Source organism: Doryrhamphus excisus, chromosome 5 (assembly GCF_030265055.1).
Source record: "Doryrhamphus excisus isolate RoL2022-K1 chromosome 5, RoL_Dexc_1.0, whole genome shotgun sequence".
Lineage (NCBI taxonomy): Eukaryota > Metazoa > Chordata > Actinopteri > Syngnathiformes > Syngnathidae > Doryrhamphus > Doryrhamphus excisus.
Window position 1 is genome coordinate 4354171 of NC_080470.1, and position 22659 is coordinate 4376829.

The 22659-nt window shown below is 40.7% G+C and overlaps 1 protein-coding gene across 2 annotated transcripts in view; it reads left to right on the forward strand.

Annotated features, from left to right (window-relative positions):
• Positions 1–10551: 10551 nt before the first annotated feature.
• Positions 10552–22659, forward strand: part of anos1b (anosmin 1b) — a 50789-nt gene continuing 38681 nt past the window's right edge. For both annotated transcript variants that reach the window (XM_058074008.1, XM_058074009.1), the window contains exon 1: positions 10552–10883. In XM_058074008.1, coding sequence (XP_057929991.1) covers positions 10707–10883 — 177 coding nt within the window. In that variant the 5' untranslated portion in view covers positions 10552–10706. The remainder of the gene's footprint in view (positions 10884–22659) is intronic.

Here is a 22659-nt window from a genome sequence, read left to right on the forward strand (position 1 = left end):
GTTCCGGAGAAGATATCCGTCACTGTAAATATTGAGAAGCTCTCACAGGACACATAAGCAGCCATTTATAGTCACATTCATCATCAATGTGCGTCTCTAAATAGTCTAACAGGCATGTGTTTGGGATGTGGGAGGAAGTCAGTGGAAAGGAGAAAACCTACGCAAGTAAGTGGAAAAAATGCAGGCCATTCCCCCAAATTAGTGTCATTTGCTGGTTGTAATGGACTTAAAATGTACTCCGGTTTCCTCCCACATTCCAAAAACATGTATGTTAGGTTAATTGGCGACTCCAAATTGTCCATAGGTACAATAAATCAATAAACCATAGGCTAATAAATCAATAAACCCTATTCATAAATGTGTCTAGCTTGTTGTTGAATAGCTTACGTATTTGCGTCAATATGGTACATTCCAAAAACATGCTAGGTTAATTGGTGACTCCAAATTATCCATAGGTATGAATGTGAGTGTGAATGGTTGTTTGTCTATACGTGCCCTGTGATTGGCTGGCGACCAGTCCAGGGTGTACCCCGCCTCTCGCCAAAGACAGCTGGGATAGGCTCCAGCACCCCTGCGACCCTCATGAGGAAAAAGCGGTAGAAAATGAATAAATGAATGAATGGTACATTCCAAAAACATGCTCGGTTAATTGGTGACTCCAAATTATCCTTAGGTATGAATGTGAGTGTGAATGGTTGTTGGTCTATACGTGCCCTGTGATTGGCTGGCAACCAGTCCAGGGTGTACCCCACCTCTCGCCCGAAGACAGCTGGGATAGGCTCCAATATAGTGAGGATTAATCCAAAGAGATTAATAAAGTATTCTGTCTGTCTGATAAGCGTCATAGAAAACAGATGGACTACATTGCAATTTCTCTTACTTGCCACACAGTGACACTGTAGCTCCATTGAGGGACCAGTCTTGCTCCTCAGGGCCCAACCAGTCTAATAACTTAACAGACTTCTGAAAACAAAACCTGCTTCATTGAAGACTCTGAATGTGACAGATATTTTATGACTAACATGTGGGCTGTGTTGTTCCAGCTGTCTGGGATCAACTCAGACCACTTCAATAGTGTTTTGAACGGGAATGCTAATACTATAAAGGGCTTGTGATGTAAACAATTATACGCAGTAATGTTAAATACACAGCACACATTGGATTAGATAAGTGGCATGTTTGAAATAGGAAATAATAACTGTTTGGTGGTTCATTGAGTGTGATAATGCTGTTTAGTGGCATTCAGCGACAGTCGTCAAAAAGTCACTCAAGCTATCTTGTGATGAAACAATTGTTGCGCAGCTGGAGCGTTATTTATTGGCAGGGATAAAGGTACTTGTGTGAAAACAAAATAAAACAAAAACAGTGCTGAAATGCCTCTTAAGTTCATACATCTGATGCATCTTGTTTTGAACTTTGGAGTTGATTAATAAATCAGTAATAAATAAATAAATATAATAATAACTATAAAATGGCAAATAATAAAAACTTAAGAAACCACATATAGTTGGTGGGTAGACAAATTATTTTTTTCAGATTAAAATTAACAAAGCATTATTAGAGCCCTGTAGACATGACAAAACACGACTATAGTCACATTTATACTCTTTTTTTATTTACAACATATTGCGCAACTGCAGGGTCTTGAAACACATGCTACCTCCCAAACTAGAGAGCTAGCCACCTAAATGGTAGCCTTCAAGTTATTTCCTTTAAACTTAAATAGCCCAAAACTTACCACTTCCACACGGATAGGGAGGATAACTATTAACAGTTATTTAACCTTTATCATGAACATTAATCAAATGTAATAATTTTTTCTGAGTACATGATACCATACAGCATCCATATCAAACTTGCGTGGGCCGCACTAACATTAAACTTTCATATCAAGGCAGGGGCCTCAAACTAGTGTCCTGCGGGCCACATTTGGCCCGTGGGCCGCGTGTTTGAGACCCCTGCTTTATAACAACCATATGATTTTATAAAACAAACACCGTCGTGGACAACCACAACGTAATCCACCAGGTAATCTTAAACATGTATGATACTGTACATTAATCCCTCGTTTTTTGTGATTAATTGGTGTCAGACCAGACCATGATTAATTAATTTCTGCAAAGCAGCATTGCTTATTTAGAATTACAGCACAGAAAAGTTGTTTACAACCTTATAAGGAAGTATTTTAACATTATTTGAGCCCTCTAGACATGAACTAACACCCCTATAGTCACCTTTACAGTCGTATTACCCCATAAAGAAGACATTAGAGAAAGTCATTTAAGACATAATAAGACATAAATAATACTCATGCATGAGTGTGTTACTATAAATGTGTTCCCTAGGGGGACCTGACAAAGAGGCGGACAGGAAGTAATGTTATTTGGGATTATTTTGCCTGTTGTGAGATAATTCAAACCTGCGGCCATCAAGTCGAGCGCATGTCATGGAACATTACACGCTAGGAGTCCATTGGGTCGGCGCCAGTTGGTACCAGTTAGCGCCAAAGATTATGTGATTGGCGCGTAGTGGATTTCTGTGGCACCGAATTAATGTTCGCTTCACGTGTTGCCGTTAATTTGGGGCCACAGTGAGTCACTATGCCCGAACTGGCGTCATTGATGCAACTTGGCTCGCACCATTACATTCCAGTGGATTCCAATAGGCGGATTGTTTGCTACATTTGGTTCCTCTTGGTGGACACTTCATGCATCAAGCAATCGGCGCGACAAAGATTTTAAACATTTTGAAATTTTCTTGTCGCCCAACTCAATATTTGTCGCCGTTACGGGCCACCACGAGCCAGTTGGGAGGCAGTTTGAGCCACTGCACGCCACTAGGCGCCACGGCAAATTGCATTGCTGCGAACTGGCACCAACTGGCGCTGGCCAGTTTTTAATTCTTGAAAATTTGAACTCCAAAGTTCACCATACAAATTCCAGTCCTGTTGGGGGGCTCCAATGTCTTCACTGATGGAGAAACCTGGAAAAGGCTTATCCAAACCCAAGCCATTTTAAACACTACTTTTTAATATTACGGTACTTGAAAAGTACACATGGCACCGAAGCACCTTCAAGCCAAGATCAATGGGTAAATTTATTGTCATCAAATCACATCCAACTACAGGAGGATTACATTCCTGAGCCACCTGGTGAAAGCTTATGCCAAAGTACGTGCTTGAAAGGAGGCCCCAGTTGATTGTCAAACCTCTGTTCCAGGAGGAACAATGAAGCCTTCTGGCCATGGAACAGTAGACCTGCTCTTTATGCTACATACTTGTATTAGTTTGATGGTTGAAAGATAACATACATGTATTATAACAATTCCAGCTACCTCACAATTTTTCTGACCCCAATGTGACCTTAGAAAGAGCTGTGTTCGTATTCTACATGCTCTCATCATTTCTTAGCAAAACTGATTGATACTCTGCATTGGTCAATTGTATTGGACAATCTGCACTCTCTTATGTTGGTCTAATACAGGGGTGTCCAAACTTTTTTTTTTTTTCCACCAAGGGCCAAATGAAAGGATGCAAAGGCCACTTTCATATTTTGTAAACCAACACATGCAGATACTATGCTAAGAAGTTATATAGTATATTTGTTATATAGGTGAAATTGTGTATTATTTGTACAAACACAGGTCTTTGCTTTTTTCCTAATTTATAGATAACTGTTATTTTTAATTTTCTAAATGTTTCTTTTCTCTTAAATAATTTAAATTTTTGTAATATTTTGACTTCATTCTTTTTACCCAATTTAATTTTCAGAAATTTATTTTGTTTTATTTCTCATAATATTATGACTTTAAGAAAAAAAACAATTCCCAATTTTTGCGGCTGTTATTTTTAATTTTTTAAATGTTTCTTTTCTCTTAAATAATTAAAAGGTTTGTAATATTTTGACTTTATTCTTTTTACCCAATTTAATTTTCTGAAATTTATTTTGTTTTATTTCTCATAATATTATGACTTTAATTATGACTTTTTTATGAAAAAAACAAATTTAAACAAAATAAATAATATATGCCACTGCTGTCCTCTCAGTAACATTGACGTATGTAAGATGTATACAGAGAGTGATATAATCACCGAGTGACATTTTATAGCTATTACATTACCGTCTGGCTTATACCATTTGGAACTGAAAGAGGAGTGAAATAGCACAGTCAAAAGTGATAAAGTACAGATAAAAGTGTTTCATCATTTGTATAAGAGTACAACTTGGTTATGTTAGGTTTCATACGAAGTGAATTATGTTTGTGTGAGTCAGGACTTCATTTATCCCATCCCCATTTTTGGGGAGTCTTGACTTCTCACTGCCTCCAAAATGTGCGTAGAACAGCTCAAGAGTCTGCGTGCAGGTACGCACACTGTCCTGCCAAATTGTTTAGTAAATCACAATATTGGCGTAAAAAGTGATTTACGCTACTTTCAGGCACTGTTTGTGCGGACACAACCTTTAGAAAGGAAACCCCTGATTGTTGACAGGTGTAGCGGCTCTGAATTTGTGAAACTTGCTGCACTAGTACAGGTAATACAGTATGAGTCTGTTAACACTGACAATGTCTATAAAATAATAAACATTATTTATCAAATAATAATACAATAAATACAACGAGAAAATTCCCGCGGAAATTTTGATGGGCTTGCCACCTGTGCTGTGAACCTCGGGCCCGGTGTGCCAATGGCTACCATGCTAGCACCTAGCAAGAAGGCCTCAAGTACCGAAGAGGTTGATGCAGTCCCATAGTGTCCCTACATCATGCCATGTGTCTATTTGCCTTTAGACATTAGTAAATTAGCTTAAATGCTAACATGCTAACGGCTACCTGCTAGCACCTAGCAACACAGCCTCAGGTCTGGAAAAGTTTGGGGCAGCCCCATAGTGTCCCCACATCATGCCATGTGTGTAGTTGCCTTTAGACATGAGTAAATTAGCTAAATTGTTAACATGCTAACAGTCATCATGCTAGCACCTAGCAAGACAGCCTCAAGTCCCAAAAGTGTCCAGGGAGTCCGATAGTGTCCCCACATCATACCATATGTGTAGTTGCCTTTAGACATGAGTAAATTAGCTAAATTGCTAACATGCTAACAGTCATCATGCTAGCACCTAGCAAGACAGCCTCAAGTCCCAAAAGTGTCCAGGGAGTCCGATAGTGTCCCCACATCATACCATGTGTGTATTTGCCTTTAGACATGAGTAAATTAGCTAAATTGCTAACATGCTAACAGTCGTCATGCTAGCACCTACAAAGACAGCCTCAAGTCCCAAAAGTGTCCAGGGAGTCCGATAGTGTCCCCACATCATACCATGTTTGTAGTTGCCTTTAGACATGAGTAAATTAGCTAAATTGCTAACATGCTAACAGTCGTCATGCTAGCACCTAGCAAGACAGCCTCAAGTCCCAAAAAGTGTCCATGGAGTCTGATAGCGTCCCCACATCATACCATGTGTGTATTTGCTTTTAGACATGAGTAAATTAGCTAAAATGCTAAAATGCTAACAGTCATCATGCTAGCACCTAGAAAGACAGCCTCAAGTCCCAAAAGTGTCCAGGGAGTCCGATAGTGTCCCCACATCATACCATGTTTGTCGTTGCCTTTAGACATGAGTAAATTAGCTAAATTGTTAACATGCTAACAGTCGTCATGCTAGCACCTAGCAAGACAGCCTCAAGTCCCAAAAAGTGTCCATGGAGTCTGATAGCGTCCCCACATCATACCATGTGTGTATTTGCCTTTAGACATGAGTAAATTAGCTAAAATGCTAAAATGCTAACAGTCATCATGCTAGCACCTAACAAGACAGCCTCAAGTCCCAAAAGTGTCCAGGGAGTCCGATAGTGTCCCCACATCATACCATGTGTGTATTTGCCTTTAGACATGAGTAAATTAGCTAAAATGCTAAAATGCTAACAGTCATCATACTAGCACCTAGCAAGACAGCCTCAAGTCCCAAAAGTTGTCCAGGGAGTCCGATAGTGTCCCCACATCATACCATGTGTGTATTTGCCTTTAGACGTGAGTAAATTAGCTAAAATGCTAAAATGCTAACAGTCATCATGCTAGCGCTTAGCAAGACAGCCTCAAGTCCCAAAAGTTGTCCAGGGAGTCCGATAGTGTCCCCACATCATACCATGTGTGTATTTGCCTTTAGACGTGAGTAAATTAGCTAAAATGCTAAAATGCTAACAGTCATCATGCTAGCACTAGCAAGAGAGCCTCAAGTTTAGCAAGTGCCAAGGTGCCTCGTGAAGATAAGCGGTTAGAAAATGGAATGTCCCAGGCTGTCTGCTTTAAAAAGCAGCAGCTATACCTTTACACCACTGAATTTTGCTATTTTATTGTCTTATTCTGCTGCATGCTGTCATGAATTGTCGGATTACTTGTCTTTTTTCTCTTGTCTTAGGCTCTGTACGATGCACCCTTGTTTAAAACAGCGATGCACAATGCATATTCAAAGTGTATTTGTATGAGGAAATACAGTAAATTAATGTAAATAATTATCCTGCAATGAGAGTGACTTAAAATAATAAGTGACGTCTACTTTTTGTTCACAATATGGAGCTTGAAAGCTCTGTCTGAGCCTCTTTTTATGCTCCTGTCTGTCTGACCCTCTTTGTGCCTTTCTGACACTCTTGTCGAAGCTTTGGTCTCTTTTAAGTTAATTCCATGACATTTGGCTTCAATCAACGAGCAAACTCAGACAGACAGCAAATGCTTCAGTTGCGTGTATGTGAGTGATCACAAGCCCATGTGTGTGTATGTGATATTTAAGTATGTGTTGGGAAGGCTCTTTATGCCACTAATGCTTTATTCAGAAACCTAAGTAGTCTGATATGACAATAACCCTGTGGATATTCGGATAATGGGCAACTAATGTGTGTGCTGCCCATTATTCATATGTCATGGGTATGAGTGTGTCTGTGTGTGTGTCTGTGTGTGTGTGTGCATATCAAATATTTGAACTGCCTTTTTTCCACGTTTGATATGTACACATGAAAAAACAAACCCCGCCTCTTGCCTGAAGACAGCTGGGATAGGCTCCAGCACCTCGTGAGGATAAGAAAGTATAGAAAATTAGTATAGAAAATGTATAGATGGCTGGATGGATGATTAGTTATTCATTCATTTTCTACCGCTTATCCTCACGAGGGTCACCCGGGTGCTGGAGCCTATCCCGGTAGGCTACACCCTACACACCCTCTAACCACAATATGGAGTCTCCAATTAATCTAGCATGTTTTTGGAATGTGGTAGGAAACCGGAGAAACCGGGATAATGCACCCTCCACACAGTGATGGCCGAGGGTGGAATTGAACTGGGGTCTCCTAGCTGTGAGGCCTGCGTGCTAACCCCAAATCCACCGTGCACCCCTGATTAGTTATTCAAATACAATATATTTTTATTTTACTGTCGAAAATCTGGGCTGCACGGCGATCAAGTGGTAAGCGCGCAGACCTCACAGCTAGGAGACCCCAGTTCAATTCCACTCTCGCCCATCACTGTGTGGAGGGTGCAATATCTCGGTTTCTCCGGTTTCCTACCACATTCCAAAAACATGCTAGGTTAATTGGCGACTCCAAATTGTCCATGGGTATGAATGTGAGTGTGAATGATTGTTTGTCTATATGTGCCCTGTGATTGGCTGGCGACCAGTCCAGGGTGTACCCTGCATCTCGCCCAAAAGACAGCTGGGATAGGCTCCAGCACTCCCCACGACGCTCGTGAGGAAAAGCGGTAGAAAATGAATGAATGAATGAAGTTCAAAACTGTAGTAAGTGTGCGGGCCTCACATCTAGAAGACCAGAGTTCAATTCCACCCTCGGCCATCTCTGTGTGGAGTTTGCATGTTCTCGCCGTGCACGCGTGGGTTTTCTCCGGTTTCCTCCCACATTCCAAAAACATGCTAGGTTAATTGGCGACTCCAAATTGTCCATAGGTATGAATGTGAGTGTGAATGGTTGTTTGTCTATATGTGTCCTATGATTGGCTGGCGATCAGTCCAGGGTGTACCCTGTCTCTTGTCCGAAGACAGCTGGGATAGGCTCCAGCACCCCCGCGACCCTCGTGAGGAAAAGCGGTAGAAAATGAATGAATGTCGAAAATCTACCAGAATCCCCCAAGAGTGTGATGAGTGAATTTCCACAAAGTAAGAGTCCTTATCAATAAGTGAACCTTATTGAAAACTTGTTTACGACCTTCTAAATACGGGTTTTAACATTATTAGAGCTCTCTAGACGTGAAACACCTTTACACTCACATAAGTGGCCACAAGGAATAGGTGCATATGATAGGAGCACATTATTATTATTATTTGCATTATTTACACACACACAAAAACACACAAATAACGAAACAGTAAGATTATGTAACATTAGTGGATTGTTTCCTCTGTATCACACAAAAGGTAGTCCGGGGCTCATCTCACATGTACACCAAATCATGCGTGGGCCTTCAAAACGATTTACAATGTTTTATTTCAATAAATTTGAAATACTCCAGTCCAGAACGTCAGAAGGAAAATCAAAGATGAAAACTGAAAACAGATTTGAGTATAAAACATGATTCATCCGCCTCATCAATCATATAGAAAAACCTTCACTTTTGTCTGGTGTTTTTGGATATAAAACTGCAAATAACATCCATCAAACTGTCTTCTCTTGCAGCAGATTCAACACACCGATGCTTCAGAGTAATAGTACCTCATATAACATTGACTTAACAGCATTATTATAAGTATTGTTAAAGTCAGTGACCTGAATACGTTTTCCACTATGGGGGAAGTGTTAATAGTTCTTGAAAAACTCAAAATAACACTAATTTAATTTAATTAAATTAAATTTTATTACAGGTGTAATGACGCCATAGACCATAATATGACCAACTGAAAAAACAGATGTAAAAAGGCATTCATTCATATAATGTACAAAATATAGTAGTAATACGTACCTGATTATTAGTTGATAGCTTTTTTTTTCTGCTCCAAACTTTTTTTTTTAAATAATCAATATATTTTATTACAAACTTCAATTGTACAAAAACAATAACAATATAAGCAGAATTACAGGAACAGAAAAAGTGCAATTCTACAGAACAATATCAACATAAATAAAAAAAATTAATAACAAAGAAAGGAATGTGTGATGGATATTGCTTGAAAATAAGAACAACAAAATAAAAATAGAAAACATGTCACTTAAGTTTGTTCTTCATATGAATTGTTTTTTAGAACCTTCTCCAATGTATGAAAGGTTTTCAATGCTTTTCTGTTTTTGAATATCAGTTTCAGTGATTCAGAAAACCGGTGAATATTTGGCTTGCATAACATGACTCTGGATTTGTGAATATGGAATTTTCCTAATAAACAAAGACATTTCACAGCATTCTACAGATCTTTACGAATGTTGCATTGTAGAAACAAGACCACTTCCATTTAGTTCAGGGTTCTCAAACTCAATTTACCTGGGGGCCACTGGAGCTAGGGTCTGGGTGAGACTGGGCCACCCCCCCCCCCCCCCCCCCCCAAACGCATTTATTAAAAACAGAAAAATAAATAAATTTTGCTTTGGTTCCAATTTTCTACAATAAAAGCTCTGATAAAACATTCCACTGTTCTCAAATACCTTAATTTCTATTTTTCTACACAAAATAAGATGAAAAATAAATAAACAAATCAAGAAAAAAGAAAATCAATCAATCAGTAATGAATAAATATAATAATAATAATAATAAAACGGCAAATAATAAAAACTTAAGAAACCACATATAGTTGCTGGGTAGACAAATTATTTTTTTCAGATTAAAATGAACAAAGCATTATTAGAGCCCTGTAGACATGACAAAACACGACTATAGTCACATTTATACTCTTTTTATTTACAACATATTGCGCAACTGCAGGGTCTTGAGACACATGCTAACTCGCAAACTAGAGAGCTAGCGACTTAAACGGTAGCCTTCAAGTTATTTCCTTTAAACTTAAATAGCCAAAAACTTACCACTTCCACACGGATAGGGAGGATAACTATTAACAGTTATTTAACCTTTAACATGAACATTAATCAAATGTAATAATTTTTTCTGGGTACATGATACCATACAGCATCCATATCAAACTTGCGCGGGGCTGCACTAACATTAAACTTTCATATCAAGGCGGGGGCCTCAAACTAGTTTCCTGTGGGCTACATTTGGCCCGCGGGCCGCGTGTTTGAGACCCCTGATTTAGTTGATAGCTTAATGATAAGGGACAGTTGTGTGTAACATAGGGTGCAATGCAGTACCGCCAAGGTAGGGGGCGGTAATTAGTTTACAGGCTTATAGTTCATGCCTGTATCACCTGTTTTGATAGTTCTGTGTCCCAATTAAGTGTTTGTCTAAATTTGTTTACAACACGCCCTTTATGAACTTGCTATCTGTTAATATTTAAACTCTCTGACAATCTTTTTCGGTCGTAGTTTTGCTAACTGAATCGTGTACTGTGAGTGTCACAGTACATTTACCAGCCAAAGGAGGCTGCACTTGCTTCCGTGGTGGGCGTGTCCACGTGGATCCACTTCACTCACTTCCCTGCTTCCAATCACATGTTCCCACTAAGGATCCAGAGAGAGAACGGGAGCTAGAATAAGCGCTAGCCAAGCGGATTTTTTTTTACACTTAACAGTACAGTCGGTCCAGTTCCTGATCCCCACCTGGTGTCATGTCAGTTCCTAAGGCAGTCCTGGTGCTCCTGTGTTTGATCATGGCGGTAACTCGGGCTCGCCGGAGTTCAACAGAGCAGGAGGATGTTGAGGAGAATATGAACAGCGCCAGATGCACCTCCAGGTGTCTCACCTTGCATATGACTCAAATCACTGCTGCTTTCAGGAACTTCCAGGTAAGTACACGATCCAAATGTGATTAGGTTATAGGTTATATGCTGTATATTTAGCTGTAGTTTACAGTGGTGCTGAACTGTGTCATACTGAATTGGAATATTTACCACTAAATGAGATCTCTCAAAAGAAATATGTTACAAATTATGCCTAATTTGTGTAATAAATGTTGTGAAGTTGTAAGAAAATATTTGAGTTACCCCAATTTGTGGGCTTTAAAAAAATATATATAATGTTGACGTAGGGCGGCATGGTGGTCTAGTGGTTAGCGCGCAGACCTCACAGCTAGGAGACCAGGGTTCAATTCCACCATCTCGGCCATCTCTTTGTGGAGATTGCATATGCATGCGTGGGTTTTCTCCGGTTTCCTCCCACATTCCAAAAACATGCTAGGTTAATTAGCGACTCCAAATTGTCCATAGGTATGAATGTGAGTGTGAATGGTTGTTTGTCTATATGTGTCCTGTGATTGGCTGGCGACCAGTCCAGGGTGTACCCCGACCTCTTGCCCCAAGACAGCTGGGATAGGCTCCAGCACCCCCGCGACCCTCGTGAGGAAAAGCGGTAGAAAATGAATGAATGTTGATGTAGGGCGGCATGGAGGACTAGTGGTTAGCGCGCAGACCTCACAGCTAGGAGACCAGGGTTCAATTCCACCCTCGGCCATCTCTGTGTGGAGTTTGCATGTTCTCCCCGTGCATGCGTGGGTTTTCTCCAGGTACTCCGGTTTCCTCCCACATTCCAAAAAAACATGCTAGGTTAATTGGCGACTCCAAATTGTCCATAGGTATGAATGTGAGTGTGAATGGTTGTTTGTCTATATGTGCCCTGTGATTGGCTGGCGACCAGTCCAGGGTGTACCTCTTACCCCAAGACAGCTGGGATAGGCTCCAGCACCCCCCGCGACCCTCGTGAGGAAAAAGCGGTAGAAAATGAATGAATGTTCAGTAGTCTATTGAGCTCACAGCACTACTTCTAATGTGGTTTCCTACTAGGATGTTTTTATTTTTATCCTGCCAATTTTTTTTTACCATTACAAGCACTTAAAGTGGTAGTTAAAATGTATATTAGTTTTAGTTTGCAGTTGACAAAATGAGCCATCTCACTCAAATTGCTGTCCCATGTTTCTGCAGCACTTTGTTGTTGTACGGAATGCGAGATTAACAGGGACATGAGGACGTTACCAAGTTTGAAAAGCCACTTATCGTTAACAGCTTCAACATGTGCCGTGGTGTGTAGTGGGTGGGAAAGTCATTAACCACAAAAGTTCAGCTCCAATGGCTCTGATGGTTGGGGGGCGGGAGGGGCACGTGTTCACATATAAAACCGCAGTTTGGTCTGGTTCTCTGGTCCTCCACCCTTTGGAGTAGACTCTTGCCACCTGTGTTATCAGTAATGAGAGTGTGAGAAAAGCAATGTTACGTTTCAACCATTGTGAAGTGGATTGCAGTAGTCCGATATCCAGCATCATACATCCCAGAAACACAGCCTGTGTGAATTTGTTTGCTGTTTTTAGCTTATGTCCATAATGTGCTTACACCACCAGGATTTCCTCACTTTGTCTGCTAACATTCACACTCAGACACAATAATCCCCAAGCCTTCCAGAAACTTTGTTTACAGTTTGCCAGCTAGTACATTTTGTGGTACACTATCCACTGCTCTGTGAATTCATGCCACGTTTTTCTCTATATACTCTGTATTTATCTTCTGCCTTTTTCACTTGGGTGTTTTGAGTTCTAAGTACGTGCATTTATCCATCCACTGCCCTCAAATATTCCACCATGGAAATATCCCCTAATGCAGTGAGCCATATTTTATACTTACCAAGACTGATATCATTACAAAGATATATTACTTTAAGTAACACATGAAGTATATATTACAGTCAACACTCCACATCTGAGGTTGATGACCAGATTGTGTAAATTGTGATCCCGCTGTGTGCAGTCTCAACATGCTCCTCGCCATTGAGTAAACTGTTTATTGTGTGCTATGTAGCAAGTAGTGATTGAGAGAATGAGGGTGTGGTTTCAGGCACAGCCCATTGCAAATATTTAAAAAAAATTTTTTTTTTTGTATCTGCTTCAGCTCTCGACTGTACTGTTTGTTTAGAAGTGGGGATAACTAAAGTGCAGCAAATTCTTACTGAATGACAACATAAGCAATGGATAGCAATGGCGTGCCTGAATGTGTAAGACTAAACTAATTTAAATAAATTTTTTTCTAATCAGGTTGCATGAATCTGAGACTTCGGGCACATAAGGAAACACGTTTTCTTAAAGCGAGGACCGTTTCGTTTACTGTAACTTTCACAGGACAGTGTAGCAGATGACAGAGTGATGGATGAGTGCGGAAGTCAGTCTGTGAAAGAATTCATTCATTTAAAGGACATAGCGTTTGAAAAGAAGAAGCCTTTTGATGATGTCCCCAGAAAGTGGAACTAGTCGTGAGCGAACTAAGTTTTTTCTCATCCTCCTCTGTCACCACACACTGACACAAACACACATTCTTCCTCCGGCTTCATGTGGGTGAACCCTGTGTTTGTGGCTTGCTTAAGTGTGTGTGGCTAGGGTCTAGCCAATAGAATGTGAATCACGGCACCTCTCTTTTTGCCGCCTCGCTGGGTTTTCCGATACTTTTCCTGGTATGGTGTCATAGCTTAATTTTATCCCTTTGTCTGGCGTATACATGTTGGTATGTTGTCATATTCCCAAGTTCCTCCTTGATGTAAACTCCTATAAATACAAAAAAAAAAACATCAAGTTCATCTGCACACATGGACCTTTTTGTACATAGAGTAGATTAGATTAGGCTGTGTGTCTGGAACACTTACAGGTCTGTGGTGCTGATGGTCGAAGGGGTTGAACCAAGGCTGAAGCCCAGTGGGAGCGTGAATGAACTGCTTGTCTTAAGGGAGAGCATTCAAAGCTATACCTTTATGTGTGTGTGTGTGTGTTTGCACGACGCGGTAGGTAGCAAAGCCCAGAGGTCGTTCAGCCAGCCAGTCACGCTCTGAAAATGACCAGAGACAACGGTCAGGTCAGGTTGCATCGATTCAGGCTCAGTCAGGCAGTAAGATGGGTGGGCGAGACAGGGAACGAGATGGATCCACCATCTATCTAAAAACAGGGGTCTCAAACTCAATTTACTTGGGGGCCACTGGAGCTAGGGTCTGGGCGAGACTGGGCCGCATCAGGTTTTCCAAAAAAACCCCAAAAAAAACGCATTTATTAAAAACAGAAAAATGAATAAACTTTGCTTTGGTTTCGATTTTCTACAAGAAAAGCTCTGATAAAACATTCCACTGTTCTCAAATATCTTACTTTTTATTTTTCTACACAAAATAAGATGAAAAATAAATTAACAAATCAAGAATAAAGAAAATCAATCAATCAGTAATAAATAAATAGATATAATAATAATAATACAACGGCAAATAATAAAAACTTAAGAAACCACATATAGTTGGTGGGTAGACAAATTATTTAATTATTTTTTTCAGATTAAAATGAACAAAGCATTATTAGAGCCCTGTAGACATGACAAAAAACGACTATAGTCACATTTATACTCTTTTTTTATTTACAACATATTGCGCAACTGCAGGGTCTTGAGACACATGCTAACTCGCAAACTAGAGAGCTAGCCACCTAAACGGTAGCCTTCAAGTTATTTCCTTTAAACTTAAATAGCCCAAAACTTACCACTTCCACACGGATAGGGAGGATAACTATTAACAGTTATTTAACCTTTAACATGAACATTAATCAAACGTAATATTTTTTTCTGGGTACATGATACCATACAGCATCCATATCAAACTTGCGCGGGCCGCACTAACATTAAACTTTCATATCAAGGCGGGGGCCTCAAAGTAGTGTCCTGTGGGCCACATTTGGCCGCGTGTTTGAGACCCCTGATCTAAAATATCTGATAGAGGCAGTCTTGATGTTATCGATACACCGACATAAATTATTGACTGACAATCTGTAAAAATCAACACCATGCTAAAATATTGTTGTTAAATTAACTGGCAGGACTATCTACCTCATGTAGCTTCCACCACTGTCACCATTTTGCCCACATACGTCACAGTGGGAGCGATATATGAAGTCAGATCTGGGTCCATTATTCCAAATTGTACTTTTAGCGAGCCGAACTGCAACTCAAGTGCACGTTTTAAGCATCAGACAAAGACTCGCTTGGTTCAAGAGAAGAACCAGCTGCCTGCTTCTACATCTGAGGCCTCTTTGTCATTTGATCAGGCTGAACGAGGGATGGATGGAGATAAAATTGTTGTGATGTGTGTGTGTGTGGGGGGGGGGGATGTCACCTGAGATTTGGACAAGACATTCCAAGACAGTACAGTGAAACCTCCAAAGTCGAATGTCCCTGAAGTCGTACAATAATGACAATAATTAGGGCCCTATAAATTCCGTTTTATTTTTTCCCAAATTCCGTTTTATTTTTTCCCAAATTCCGTTTTTTCCGTTTTAATTTTTTGGAATTCCATTTTTGTTTTACCTTTTACTCATTTTACCACAAAAGAGTGCGTTTTAATAATGTTTATGAATAAAATGCACACTAATTAATTAGAAATGAACTTACATTCATTGAGGCGACACAATATTGCACTTTTCCTCAATACTTTACTACTGCATCATGTAACACAATATTGCACTTTTCCTCAATACTTTACTACTGCATCATGTAACACAATATTGCACTTTTCCTCAATACTTTACTACTGCATCATGTAACACAATATTGCACTTTTCCTCAATACTTTACTAGTGCATCATGTAACACAATATTGCACTTTTCCTCAATACTTTACTACTGCATCATGTAACACAACATTGCACTAGGTACTATATATCTATCTAGCTACGCACATGCACGCACGTGCGCGCGCGCACACGCACACACAGATGGTGACTACCACTACGTTGTATACTAGGCTGATAAATTAACATGAACTTACCAATAACGATGTTTAGCACACTGCAATCCCTAGCATCAGTGGTCTCATCCACAACAACGGATAATTTTTTCCCCCGGATCTTCTGGAGCACAGAGGAGATGTGTTGCTCAAACACTCGGGGGAGGTGAAGTTGTCGGAGGCTGCTGGCATTTTCAGGCAGCGCTCCTCCCTGTTTGCAGTGCTTCACGAGAAAAGGACGTATTTTTCCCAACTTCTCCAAGGGGATGTCGGCCTCAGCACACATGCTCACAAAATCCTCGACAAAGTCTTTTCTTAAGTCCGCTGACTTGAACGAGGCAGTAACGCATGTCTGTCGGGGCTGCCTGCTAGCGTTAGCGCTATGCGTTTCTTTTTTTTTTTTAGATGACTTTTGGATAACAAGTGGTCATCACATGTGTTTTTGACAGAAAGTACAAAATAACATGTCACCAGATACATAGAAGTCACCTGGGTACTGCTCGGCTCTGTATTTCGGCGTTAGCGTGGTATTGCGCAACTTCTTTGCAGACGGGGGGAGTGCCATGTTTGAAAAAGGGCGGTAGGCAGGTATTGTGTCACATTGATTACCGACCTCCGGGAACGATTCCCCAGGTTTATGTTCCTCTTTCTCATGAAAACAGCATTTCCGCGATATTCCGCATTCAAGATAATTTCCGTTTTTATTGTCCAATTCCGCGATTCCGTCCGCGATTCCGCGAACGTGGAAATTATAGGGCCCTAAATAATGATACAATAAAATAGCAGTGAGTGTACCATATAAAATAATAACGACAATTACAACTGTAATATAATTCAAAGATAATGTAAACATAAAAGTTTAGCAGTTTGCATGTCAAGTGTGTCTTAAGCTGGGTTTTAAAAGTCTCTGCAGAGTCCATGGACCGGATGGACAGTGGTAGGTCATTCCAGAGACGTGGTGCCCCTGCTGTGAAAGATCTGTCACCTCGCGTGTTAAAAAAAGGTGCTATACAACATCAAGCAGGTGCTGCCCAGGTGGACTTCAGGCTACGAGCTGAGCTGAGCTGTTGGATCAGGGCTGTAATGTCTGCTGGGGCCTGGTTGTGTGAACTGAGACTTTTGAGAATGGGTGTGATGTGGGCTCTCCTGTGCTGTGGGTCTGACGCCTTGCAGTAGTAGAGCTAGCTCCCTCTTGTTACGACATGTAAAGAGGCTATTACAATAGTCGTTGGACACCATGAGTGTAAGTTTAGAGATGTTGTGTAGTTGAAGGAAGCAGTTTTTCATAATGTGTTTGGACATGGACTGGCTAAATGACACTGGAGTTTCTTATGTTAGTTTTTGGGCTGCATGGCGGTGGAGTGGTTACCACGCAGGCCTCACAGCTAGGAGACTTGAGTTCGATTCCACACATGGCCGTCTCTGTGTGCCGTTTGCATGTTCTCCCCGTGTATGCCTGGGTTTTCTCCGGGTACTCTGGTTTCTTCCCACATTCCAAAAACATGCTAGGTTAATTGAAATGTTAACATTACTTTTAAAAAAAGTACAAAAAATATATATACGAATTTCAACTCGGCTGCATGGTGGACAAGTGGTTAGCGTGCAGGCCACACAGCTTGAAGACCCAAGTTCAATCCCACCCTCGGCCATCTCTGTATGGAGTTTGCATGTTCTCCGGGTACTCTGGTTTCCTCCCACATTCCAAAAACATGCTAGGTTAATTGTCGACTCCAAATTGTCCATAGGTATGAATGTGAGTGTGAATGGTTGTTTGTCTACATGTGCCCTGTGATTGGCTGGCGACCAGTCCAGGGTGTACTACTACAGGGTGTACTACAGTTCAGCTGAAGGCTGTTGTTGTTGTTTAGTACATAATACATCATTGAATTGCTGTATTATATGACCAAGGGGGAGAACATACAAGAACAGGAGTGGTCCCAGGACAGAGCCTTGCTGCACACTGCATGTTAGGTCAGTTGAGTTGGACTGGATGTTGTTAGTAGATACCCTGAAGCTTCTATCGGTCAAGTATCTGGTCCTGCAGTCTGTCCAACATGATGGAATGGGTCACCGGAGCAATCCAACAGAACCAGGACCATGGATCTCCTAACGTGAGAAAAAATTTAACTTTGAAGGTCTTGATGGCTTCCAAATCTACTGGTATGACAAGGAGATCCCACCTAAGATTTTTTCCACACGACACAGTGGAGAGGTGCCATTATGATTATGATTATGATTTTACAGCTATTTTGTTGTGGATGCACGGTTGAGAGTGGTTAGCGCGCAGGCCTCACAGCCAGGAGTCCCAAGTTTGATTCCACCCTCGGCCATCTCTGTGTGGAGTTTCCATGTTCTCCCCGTGCATGCGTGGGTTTTCTCCGGGTACTCCGGTTTCCTCCCACATTCCAAAAACATGCTAGGTTAATCGGCGACTCCAAATTGTCCATAGGTATGAATGTGAGTGTGAATGGTTGTTTGTCTATATGTGCCCTGTGATTGGCTGGCGAACAGTCCAGGGTGTACCCCTCCTCTCGGTTTGCCGTTCATTCTCAGGTTTTTTTCTATTATTATGTCAAAATTATTGGGTAATATAAGTGTATTTTGACTTCATATTCATATTCATATAACGTCTGAAATCTTCAACTCTCTGGTCCTCGAGTCAGGTCCTTAAAACCAGAACAGTTTGTTGTGATGCTTGTTGTTTTTCCGTATGTGGGTCTGAACTAACTCACAAATATAGAGTAATTAGGGGCTTCTGTCGGGAAGGTTCAGACCTCAACATGAGCTTTTTGGGAAGAACTGCTGAGTTCTGGTGAGTGGAAGTTAGTCATGATACGTTTACAAGTACGAGTGCACATAGTTATACATTAGCAAAGTGTATACCTCGCACACATGCTGTTGTTGTGTTTGTCTGTGGTCATCTGGGGCTGATTAGCAGTGTTAATGTCTCATGCGAAATAGACTTTCTACTGCACCGCACCGCAAACAGTAACCCCAGCACCCGCATGCAGCCTTGCTTTCCTTCTCTCTCTCTCTCTCTGTATGACACACACACACACGCACACACAAACACACACTTTTTATTGACGCATCTGGTTGAAGTGTGATTTATAAGTCACTCTTGTTTCAAACACCGAAGCCTGTCCACAGATGTGCATGTGCATGATGAGAGTGCACAGATTTAAGTGTGCAACCCTCTGTGCTTTAATGCTGTCAATGTTTTCCTGCTGTTCCTATCAGGTTGTTACACTTCACTGTTTAATGTGGACTCTAATGGCCATTAGAGCCATGTGGAAGTCCTTTTATTGTAAGTGTTTCTTTTCCCCGAGTCCAGTCTCTTGTGTCACGGGCTCACTGAGAAATGTCCCTCTTTGATCCCCGGCATGAAATCATACAAAATGTTTTATTTTGTACATTAAATGATTTATATTTTACAGCTATTTTGTTGTGGCTGCACGGTGGATGAGTGGTTAGTGCGCAGGCCTCATGGCTAGGAGACCCAAGTTTGATTCCACCCTCGACCATCTCTGTGTGGAGTTTGCATGTCCTCCCCGTGCATGCGTGGGTTTTTTCCAGGTACTCCGTTTTCCTCCCACATTCCAAAAACATGCAAGGTTAATTGGTGACTAAGAAAAGTACAAAAAATATATACTTATACAATTGAATTTCAACTTGGCTGCACGGTGGTCGAGTGGTTAGCGTGCAGGACTCACGGCTAGGAGACCCAAGTTTGATTCCACCCTTGGCCATCTCTATGTGGAGTTTGCATGTTCTCCCCGTGCATGCGTGGGTTTTTTCCAGGTACTTTGTTTTTCTCCCACATTCCAAAAACATGCTAGGTTAATTGGCGACTAAGAAAAGTACAAAAAATATATACGTATAAAATTTAATTTCAACTCGGCTGCACGGTGGACGAGTGGTTAGCGTGCAGGCCACACAGCTTGAAGACCCAAGTTCAATCCCACCCTCGGCCATCTCTGAATGGAGTTTGCATGTTCTCTGGGTACTCCAAAACATGCTAGGTTAATTGGCGACTCCAAATTGTCCATAGGTATGAATGTGAGTGTGAATGGTTGTTTGTCTATATGTGCCCTGTGATTGGCTGCCAACCAGTCCAGGGTGTACCCCACCTCTCGGTTTGCCGTTCATTCTCAGGTTTTTTTCTATTATTATGTCAAAATTATTGGGTAATACAAGTGTATTTTGACTATAGGGGTGCTATTTCATGTTTACAGGGCTCTAATGATAACTGGATTTAGAAGGTCATAAACAGGTTTTCTCTACACGAACTACAAGAATCCTACTTTGCGGATATTACTTATTGCGGTCAGGTCTGGAACCAATTAACGCCGATGAACAAGGGAGGACTGTAATAAGTAACACAAACGTTTGTCTTTAAATATGGAGGGAGGGGAGTACTTGGTACTCTTGGTAAGTTGATGTTTGTGGAGCTACACTAACTGTGAAAATGTCCCTGAAGTATTTCTTTGTACGTGTGTTGGTTTTGTGGAATTTCGTACTTGAATTTCTCGCCCAAAGTCAGCTGGGATAGGCTCCAGCATACCCCCGTGACCTTATTGAGGATAAGCGATATAGAAAATGGATGGATGGGCAATACAGTATATATATATATTTTTTGCTGTACTTCAAAGTAATGTTAAAATCTCATCTTGTATCGTTCCCATGGACCCAATCTTGTGTATTGTCTCGTCTCATGAGTGTCTCGTGACACCCCAGCAAAGCCATAAATCACTTGATTTACCATCCATTCATCCATTTATCCTCACTAGGGTCGTGGGTATGCTGGAGCCTCACTTGATATATATTATATATAATATATATAGGAAGCATCAGGTAATACCAACCGCCTTATTTTCATCTGTCTGCTTTTGTCTGTTCAACGTCCTTCCTCGCACCCATTTCCTTGCACGTATATAAGCTCCTTTTTCAGGCCTTCCTCTCTGTTCCTTTGTTTGTGGCATTTTCAGCATGTGACCCTTGACCATTTGTTACACAAAGAAGCAGACAAAGTCACACATGATAAGGCATTACAAAGCCTGACTTTGACCATTGTATTGGAAATGTAGTTCTTCCAGGATTGGCAGTATCTAATATTAGATACATCACAACAGCCCTTGAATGAGTGTGTATGTGTGTGTGTGTGTTGGTTAGAGGAAATCAAGATGGGTTGACAACACCATCTCAGTGGTAAGGAAGAGAGAAAAAGAATGAGTATGCTAAAAAAAAAAAAACTACGAGAGTGGATGCTTGAAATGGCCTTCTTGAAAATCTGGAGACGTTTACGTGTTATCTTCAGTTCTTAAAATATCTACAGTATTTCATCACGACTGCTCTCAAACAACATTTTGGCATTTCTTCAGGACTTGATGCTTGATGTGATGAGACTGGAAGGAACGGGTATACAAAAGGGTATACAGAAAGGCTGGCAAGTAGACTGGATGAAAAAGGAAGAAATGGCCTATGTTATGTTTGCCTTCCATTGCCGTAATCACTCCAAAGTTAAGAAGACACTGGCAGATTAAACCGCTCAGATCATCCCGATTGAGCATCACAGAGAATTTGATTGATGGAATTCCAGCGTACAGATCCGAGCAGAGTTTAAAAGCCTCACTCATACAAGGTCGACTGCATTCATCTGGCAACACTACAGTGGCATTCTGGGAAATAAAGGGAATTTGAAATTGAAGCCAAAAGCACTAAAAAACAGTAAGTTGCATTGTTCCATCACAAACTCATTGCTCAAAGAATACAATAGGATGACCTCACTAATGGAGAAATGTTTTTGTCATGCATGCATATAACACATTTACATACATTATTATTCCATTTATCATTTAAGAATTGGTGTCGAATGTGTGACCAAAAGTCAGAAAAGCAATCCAGTACTAGTATGTAATCCTGGTGGAGACATTGCAGGTAAAAAAATAACACATTACAGTGGAACCTTGGTTAGTGTCATTCATTTTTTTCCAGAAAGTCAGACTATATCCAAAACGGATGCTATCCAAAAATTTTTTTCCTATAAGTAAATCTAATTATCTGTTCCAGAAAGCCAAAAATCATGTGGTCATGGATGATCGGTATTAGAATCGGCAGCATAAAACCCTGATTGGATTGATCCCTAGTTGATATCATTAGTTTATCCACAGGAAGCCTGCCGTTGTGAATATGAGTAATGATATTTTCACACTGTACTAAATTACTTCATAAGAATGTAAACATTTGGTCAAAAATCTGACCAAATGCTTCACCTTAGCGTGTAAATTTCTTATGGGAACATTTTGGGAACAGATTGGAGCAGTACATCCAAACAGGGGCTGTACTTTGAGCTACTGAAGTTTTTGGCATGTTTTCGTTTTTCTTCTTTTATGCAGGCTACAGAAATGTGCACGGTTGTCACATCAGATCATTATGGGTTGAACTTTGTCAGTGAAAGAAAAAGCAGAAAATATATGCAAAGCAGGATATGATACCGACCTTCAGTGTCTCCTTTGTCGCCACCCATTCCCAACAGACTTGACACTAATTTAACCTTTTGGGGGCTCATCATTATTTTAATCCTCCATTGTTGCTCTCCGTCTTGTCTATCCTCAAAGGACGTAGGTTTATTTTACCACCGATATCTGTTTGTACAACTAGCGGAGATATATTGTCAATGAAGTGTTCATCATAAATTCTGCCATTGACTAGTAATAATAGTGGACAGTGTATGAGAAGAATGACACAAACAAATTGCCTTCATTTTAGAAGATTTTTTGAAGAACGGATAATCGGACTCCTGCCATCCAGATGAAGAAGAAAACGCAACATCAC